Below are 8,903 nucleotides of genomic sequence, written 5' to 3'. Positions count from 1 at the left end.
GTACCCAGTGATTCCCAGCCCTAGTGTGCACCAGCTACTATCTGGTGCCCACCAGTTACTAACCAGAATTTATTTTCTAAAAATTAAAGTAAAAAAGAATGGATAACTGTCTATGTACGGAGCCCCTACAGAGAATAAAATAAAAATTAAACAAAAAAAAAAAAAAACTTTTTTTCTCCATAAAAACACATAGACAGCTATCCAGATTTTTTTTAAAGTTTCAGGAAAAAAACTAAATTTTCCTCAATTTTTTTTTTTTTTTTTGCATTAATTTTTTTTCTTGTACGTCCCTTCAGGGGCTCCGTACCTTGGGAGTAATACACACAATAGATATTTTGAGGTTGAGCAGCCAGTAAAAGGGTTAAGAGAAAAAAAAAAATATATATATATATATACATATATATATATATATATAAAACATGTGCTAAAAAGAAAAACAGAGAATTTAAGGCCTCAAAATAAATATATTTTTTTTACCATTGGTCTTACAGGTTCAAAACAAAGCAATATTTTCTAATATTTTATTTTTATTAATTTTTTTGGTTTACCTCACTAGAAGCCACCTCTTTTTCCTCTTCACACTGGCTCAAGTCCCTCCACACCTGCCCGCTCTCGTCCTTCTCCCATTGTCCGTCAAAACCACATATTCTACTCACAACGCCTTTGGAGACTGGAGAAGAAACGTTCAGCTCTGTAGTCATTACTGCTACCAATTAGTGTCACTCAGTTTTCATGTGTCTCCAATATGCAAATATACATGTAATTAATCGAAATTAGAACATGCAAAATAATGGTTTTATTTTATACTAAACAGACGTTCTAATCTATAATAACTGATTTGACTATTACTACTATGAGTAGCAGTTTTCAAGGTAAAAAACTATACATAAAGACATGTACAGATCACATTACATTCAAATGAATACACTGTACTTCAGTGCAATGTCAGAAATGTTGAGAGGGAGAAGTGACAGAAACACGTTTCTATTTTGGTCTGCTGCCGTTACCTTTGTCATACCAGGGCAGGTAGTATGGACATGAGATATTGACCTTGTAGCCAGCAGGAGTATCTGGCCAGCAGGCATATCTGTCAAATGTCCTGTTACAGTGCAAGCCCCCTGGAAAAGAAAGTAAAGTTTGACTGCTGCTGTCACAGTGTCATTTACACTACATGTTTGTCTTTAGTAACAATAGAGATAAACTTTGACAAAAAAAATTGTATTTACAGGAGAATAAATTCTTAAAAGTAAAATAAATCCAATCTGTTTTTAGAGTTTTGTAATTAAAAAGCCATAAATTATCTTAAATGTCATTCTTAATGCAATATTTAATCAGTTTATCGTGATGTACATGTTTAATTGTGTGTTCTGAGTATTTAAAACTCTCTTCTGATACCACCTATGAGTGAACGTTCTCCATACCCTGAGGCGATGGCTCATCTTCAATCATTCTGGCGCAGTCTTCTTTATACTGCAGCCATTTCCGGTAAGTCTCCTCCAAGACTTTCCCGCTCACCATCCCTGGCTGCAATTATATGTGGAGATATTCCTTTTTTTCAAAGTAAACAAGACATTAAGTAAAAAGCACATTTCATTTGATTAAACTAACCTTTAGAAGTTTAAAAAATACCAAGCAGATTGCAGTGATCAGGTTGAGCGTCTTGTCCATTATTGAAGAATTTTTCTTTTTGGAAAACAGAAAAAAAGAGTTATAAAAGCAATATACTTTGTGGTCAGTAATTGCAATTTATTCAGTTCAATGAATTTTCATTCATTCATTCATTCATTCATTCATTCATTTAATACATTGATCATTTAATTAATTAATTCATTTCTTCATTTAACTCATTTATTTAATTAATTGATCATTAATTCATTCATTGTTAAATTCATTTTTTCATGTAATTCATGCATTCCTTCATTCATGTAAATAAATAATTAATTTAGTCATTTATTCATTCATTCATTCATTCATTTATTCATTCATTCATTCATTCATTCATTCATTCATTCATAAATGTATTCATTCATTTATTAATTATTTTATTTCATTATTTCATTATTACATTCATTCATTCAATCATTAATTAATTAATTCATTTAATTAAATAAATAATTAAGTCATTCATTCATTCATAAGTTCATTTAGTCATTATTTCATTCATTCATTCAATCATTAATTCATTCATTCATTTAATTAAATAATTAATATAGTCTTTCATTCATTCATAAATGTATTTATTAATTCATTCATTATTTTTATTTAATTGTTTCATTATTAAATTCGTTCATTCAATCATTATTTTAATAATTAATTAAGTCTTTCATTCATTCATTCACATATTCATTCCTTCATTCATTTATTCATTAATAAAGCGTTATTTCAATTTTTTACATAAAACAAAATCATTTAAAATCATTTTAGTTCTTGCAGATGAGTGTTTATCACAAATAAAAGTAAAAAAATAAATAAATCAAAGGATAAACTTATTTTTCTCAATTGTCATTGACAAAAATAACTTTGAATAAAGAGAACCATGAAAATACACAAGAAAAACACGATGTTCGTTCTTTTGCTGCCTTTGGTACTTTTCAGTATAAAAACTGCATTTAGAGACTGGCTTAGTGTGCTCACAACATTATTAAAAAGGATTTAGAATTTGTTTTTGTCCATAGACAGGATTGTAAACACGTCTTCTGCTGTCTTTTTCACTTTGTTTTTCTTTTGCTTACAAGATTATTTTTGTAGCCTTAACAAATAGCAACATTCAGGAACTTTAAGAACCGCTTTTTAGAAAAACAGCTTATTCAACGAGAAGATTAAGATTGATCATTTTCACACTTACTTTATGAAGGCTCTATGAATAGCTAATGTGATTATAATTTCTTTGTTATTCCAGGTGCTAAATGAAAATATAGTGTTTAATGTTTTATCCTTCTAATGATACGTCTTAAGTCGTATCATTTCTCTACAATGCTGAAGATTTCTTGACAGAAGAGGATTTTTTAAAATTGTCTTCGTGTATTTAGACAATTAATGTGGCATTTTGTTTGATAAAATGATTTTTTTTTTCAACTTTCTAAGTTTTTTGTTAATCTAGTCACCAGTTTTTAAAGTTTAGTTCTTAGGAACTAAATTTTTCATGGATCTGTTGCCTAAAAACTTGATTCCTCACATTTTTAAGAGTTTAACTTGATTTTCTTATCGCTAATTTCTTTGTTATAGGATTTTTTTTTAATTCAGAACACAGTTTTTGTTGGAAAATGTTAAATCAAAAACACTGCTGCTGTTTTGTGTCATCGGTTTTGTCTCAGCTCATTTTGGGAAGTTTGCTGGCACCCCCAGGTTAACTAAAGCCCAACGGTGAGACCACACTCTCAACAGACCGGCCTCAAGGGTCTGTTGAAGCGAAAACTGTCCAAACTCTGGTGGCATTTCTCTCACATGACATTTGACAATCACAGCCTGCGGCGGAATAAATAAATTAAAGCCGAGGTTTTTTTTCATACAGAGTTCATTAAAAACAAGCTTCACTCTCACCTGGGCTAAAAAAGAGATATGTCTGTGACAGTACATAATTGACTTTTACCCAGATTGAATATAAAAAACAATTGTCTTATAATGACATTTATTTTTCCATATTTGGGTAAGTAATATATGCAAGAACAAGAGAAAAACAGTCTCACAATCATGAATGATCAGGCTTTGTTTTAGTTTTGTAATCAGGTGATTTAGCATAACAATTTTCTAATCTAAATTGTTTTTTGTAAATTAAATTTGATATTAAACAACACCTTTACACCTAATATTTTCCACATGTAACGGGTAAAGTTGACTTCCTTTCATATGACCTCTACTCTGTGTTTTATTATCTTTATCTACACTCACTTTACATCATGCTAGTACCGGGTTTGACCCCATATAGCGCATTTAAAATCCTTAAATTTTCTTTATTAATAGACAGTCCGCCTTAAACTTCAGTGTGTATGAATTCTGGTTGTTCTTTCTGTGGTACACATACTTCTGTGAAAATGTTCAACTTTGAACAAATCGCTTGATGGGTTGTTGGAGCATTATGGGTATTGTAGTCAGGAGCGTAAACTGTTTGCAAATTAGTTGAATTAAGTTTGACTTATCTGACAATTTTGCTTTGCTAAATGCAGTGTATCGTCTGAAAAATATTTTATTTTTAAAATTAAAAACATGTAATGATTCTTCAACTAGAGAGCCACAAAAGAGGGATCCAAGACCCACATTTGGCTCTGGAGTTTTAGGTTGCAGACCCCTGTCCCAGACCATTACACCACCACCACTACCAACAGCCTGAACTGTTGCTGTTAAGGCTTAAGCACATTTCAGCATCTTTATTGTTCAAACAGTCAGCATTCAAAAGTGCACTTTTGCAGAAGATGCTTCTTTTTTGTTTTCTACATGAAGGTCAATTGCATTTAAATGTTATTTAACTCCAATTGTAACAAATATCTGAAGATCCAATCTATCTTTCTTATTTTCATCATGATTTTTGTTTAGCTTCTGCAAAAAAACAAAATAGTCTTTATTATTTTTTTTGGAGAATATCAAATTAACTTAATCCTTAAGTACAATCTCGGAACAATCAAAATTGTTGGATTTATCATGTCAGACTCACAGAGTTAAAAAATGTCATAAAAGCTGATTTGAAGCAAAGATTAAGTTATCAAAATGAAATGATGATCAGAAAACCAGGAACAGTACAATGTGAGCAAATACATTTCATTTCTTTAAAACAATATAGGAAAAAAAACAAAAAAATTGTCCCTCTGCAGTATTATCTCATCAATGATCTCCCACATCATCTAGCATTCTTCGCCTTTCACTTATACATGAGCAAATGAATAAATTAAACAAAGCTCTATTTTCTAACTGTGACTGCAGATTCCCTCTGACAAACACGTCAATTATCACATTTATCAAACTACAATCTGTAAGCAGTTCTCAAGATGAATAGAATAATAGAAAACACTTACATCAGATTGATCCAGTGGTAGAGATGCTCTGGGAGAGGCGATGCTGAGGAAGCTTAGTCCTGAATGATTCAGAGAGGCTGAACCTAAAGCTGCGCTGAGCGCTGAGCACTGAGCGCTGCCTTAGAGTGCACAGTGGCTGCATAGAATCATACATGCAGGAGAGAGTCAGAGGGTTTTTAATGACTGCGTTTATTAACTCACACTATTAATATTAAAGTGTCTTTCTTCAACCTGTGTTGCTTTTTTTAATTATTGGTTTAGAAATATATATATTTTTTAAAATGTGAGGATTAACCTATAAAAAAGTTATTTTTTTTTTTAGTTTTTCACGGATATCTGCAGAAAAATAGTGAGTATTTTTAAGCAGACTCAAGTAAAAATGGTTTCTTTGATATATTTTAAAAGTATTCTAAGTGGATCTTTTTCTTTTTTTATGATTGTTCAGTTTTTTTAGGCAAAATAAAAAAAAAACTGTAGTTTTTTATAGATTCTGCAGAGCAGCAGAAATTCACTTCTTGTGTTGCATTGTGGGCGGGACTAATTTCCCATCATTACTCTCTCTCCCACTAGTTTACAGCCCCTCACAATCCCAACTAACATTTCCGATGCAAAAAAAAAAGAAATATTATATTAGAGCTATACGGTTTTACAGTTTAGAGCCAGACGCCAGCTCAGTCGAGGAAAATAAAGACGTACATGGGTCTAATTGTCTCCAAGTTGATCAATCAGATGCCGACTGGAGGCTTTTTCCAACTGTATTTTTCCTGATTCAGCACAATTTGAATGAAGAAATACTCAAAATGCCATTTTAAACTTAATTTTCTTTATATATGTCTTCCATCACAAGAAAAAAAACATGTTAAAACAGCAGGAAGACCATTTTAAATAACCCTGTTCTACATTTTGGGGTGTTTGGATGATTGAGACTGCCTGTAAATTTTAGAAATGTATCCTGGACTCGAGGAAGACTGAAGGCCCACAAGAGGAAACACCCACCAACCAATAATTGGTAAAAACAAAAATCTGTATTCAGCTTGCAAATTTGTGGATTAATGTCAAGAGAATGTCAACGCTTTCAGTCTGTCATTATGCTTCTCTTAATTTTTAAGGTTATGTATCCAGTCTTGCCCCAAACTCATAGAACCCCCACGTGCCACACTCAAAAGACTTAAAAGTCTTAGCTTGAGGATTTAATTTATTTCATCATTTCTGGGTCTGTAAAAGCTGGCAGCTCTTTTCTTAAATACTCGGAGAGATTATGGAAAATAAATCTATTGCTGCTCGTGTTAGTGGTGAGTCTGGGGGCCAAAACATGGAAGCATTAGATGGAAGATACGGATAAGTTGTGCCCTCCAACCAATTACCACTCCGTTCATTTTCTCCTCCAGGCAACTTCCACTTCCATGAGTTATGACTCCATTTTCAGTGAATTTACCGCTACTCTCTATCAGATGGGAGAAGCAGACAGAAATGCCAGCTCAAAGTAAATAACCTGCATTCATCAGTCACATCATCAGGAGTTTGTGTGAAGAAAACTGGAGATATTTAGAGTAATTAAGCCATATTCATGCACAAAAACAACTAAATCTAACATTTACTCTGTAGGTACGGAAACTGTTTTTCATGCCAAAAAAAAGAAAAACTTCATTTGTTGGGGTTTGGAGTGGAAAACTATTAAGAAATTAAAAAACAACAATTTACCGGTAATAAAATTGCAAACCAGTGTGAACATATTTAAATTATCAATTTTAATTAAAAAAACACATCAAATTAGATCAAATCTGTTTTTACAGTTAAGTACAGAAGCCAATTAACAACTAAAGTGAGGTGTTAGGTACATTTTCAATATCAATGGAATCAAATTGGAAGAAAATCACATTTCTAGCAATCATTTTACTACTATTACTGCCTGCTGGGGGGTAGTGGTTAGCAAGAAGTTCAAATCCTTGCTATGTGGAGATTGCATGTGCTCCTTATATATATATATATATATATATATATATATATATATATAATTATTATTATTCTTGTTGGAGGATCCCTTTTCAAGATTTTGCCCTTGGCTCCCAGAATTCCTGGAAGCACCCAAGCATGCAGCACATGCAAACCACTATCCTGTAAGCCATCGCAGAGCATGAATAGATATATATATATATTTTTGAGCAACTTTTCCACATGTTTAGAAATCTTAGAACGATGCTGTATTCTGTAGAAGCTGAAAAGGCTGTTAAGTCTACTGTTGAAAATGAAAACATCCATTAATTCACTGTATAATCTTCACAAACTGTTAAACTTTACTATTCAGAAGTTGTAGAACTTTAGCAATTCTGCCTTTACTAAGTAATGTACATAATTTCTGTGCTAACACAAAGCTAAAAAAAAAAAAAAATCCGTTTTAACTCTATTGAAATTCTGCTGGATCTAAGCGGTTCAGAGAACTTTAAAGCAGTATCTTTTGTGTGAATATAAAAGAAACTGAACCCTTGAGGCAATCGCAGCAAGATCTGTCTAATTTTAAAGCAATTACCTACCATCTTTACATCTAAAGTGCAGGTCCCAATGAGCCATTGTATTTATTTAACCCAGCACAAAAGCACCTGAGACCTCCCATAAGTAAAATGGAGTCGTACGTTTGCACTTTTGTTAATATTGTTTTCACTCAGGACACGGGGGGTTTCACTGTGTATTACAAATGCGTCTCTTGGTGTTTGATCATCTTGAGACTCACTGAGATGTTGGTGAGGCTTCAGCATATAAAACATTTAAACTGTGTGGTGACTGTAATGCTTTTGTAGACTGTTGCACATGAGCAGCTTGAAACAATATGCATTTCACCATGGAAACGATGATATTGATTGAGAGGTTTAAAAACAACGTAGAACTTTCTGAAATGGAAAAGAAAACTCTATTTTTAAAGCTGTTTTATATATAAAAAAATTTTGTATTAAACTTAAAGACAATGTTTATGTTTATGTATGGATTTTAGCTTTAAAAAGTGGAAATTCTATGTTGAATGCAGGTCTTGTGGCTTATTTAACTTTTTCTTGAGATGTTTACTGCAGAATAAAATCTATGTAAGTCTTTGATATCAAGCAAAATGTATTCAGAAAGTTTATTTTAAATTGTCATTATTCTTTATCTTGCTTTTTACCCCACAATACATGGAAATAATAAGCTAATTAATAAACATAAAATCAGTTAGTTTTGACTCCAGATTCTTTCTACACAGTAGAACTACTTTCTCTGAAGAAGGAGGCCAGAATTAACCCATTTCTGTCTTGGACTATTACTCTACTTTCAGATCTTTACCAAAACAGCAGATTATGCCGCTAAATTATTCAGGATTAAGATGCAAATATGCTACGGAGAAATAGGAAACGAGCTGAAAACATATTTAAAAAAATTATCTTTTATTAGGTTAATGTGTGTCTTTTTGTTGTTTGAAAGCTTTACATGCAGACTTTATAAACCTTGAGGTTCACCAGTCATACAGTGGAGTAAAAATATAGGTAGTCAGCCACTAATTGTGCAATTTTCTCACTTAAAAGATGAGAGACAAAATATGAAAAAAAAAAAAATCAGAAAACTACATTGTCTGATTTTTAAAGAATTTATTTGCAAATTATGGTTGAAAATAAGTATTTGGTCACCAACAAACGAGCAAGATTTCTGTCTCTCAGACTTGTAACTTCTCGTTACCACTCGTTACCTTTATTAATGACACCTGTTTGAACTCGTTATCTAAATAAAAGACACCTGTCCACAACCATAAACAGACACACTACAAAATTTTAAGCCTTTTTATATTGTTCTTGTCTCTCATTTAAAATTATTAAGACATACATATTTAATCAAATTAAGTCTACTGCAATATTATATATATATATATATATATAT

The 8,903-nt window shown here is 31.9% G+C and overlaps 1 protein-coding gene across 2 annotated transcripts in view; it reads right to left on the bottom strand.

Moving 5' to 3' along the window:
* Positions 1-5,490, bottom strand: part of LOC112154316 (glucagon receptor) — a 10,751-nt gene extending 5,261 nt beyond the window's left edge. For both annotated transcript variants that reach the window (XM_024285169.2, XM_036216978.1), the window contains exons 1-5: positions 5,007-5,490; positions 1,609-1,683; positions 1,422-1,524; positions 1,008-1,118; positions 549-670 (exon numbers count right to left, since the gene is read on the bottom strand). In XM_024285169.2, the coding sequence (XP_024140937.1) occupies positions 549-670; positions 1,008-1,118; positions 1,422-1,524; positions 1,609-1,668 (396 nt within the window). In that variant the 5' untranslated portion in view covers positions 1,669-1,683; positions 5,007-5,490. The remainder of the gene's footprint in view (positions 1-548; positions 671-1,007; positions 1,119-1,421; positions 1,525-1,608; positions 1,684-5,006) is intronic.
* Positions 5,491-8,903: the final 3,413 nt, after the last annotated feature.

The sequence above is a fragment of the Oryzias melastigma genome, linkage group LG19, assembly GCF_002922805.2.
Source record: "Oryzias melastigma strain HK-1 linkage group LG19, ASM292280v2, whole genome shotgun sequence".
Classification (NCBI taxonomy): Eukaryota; Metazoa; Chordata; class Actinopteri; order Beloniformes; family Adrianichthyidae; genus Oryzias; species Oryzias melastigma.
Note: the sequence above shows the minus strand (reverse complement) of the source record. Positions and strands in the feature narration are given on the sequence as shown.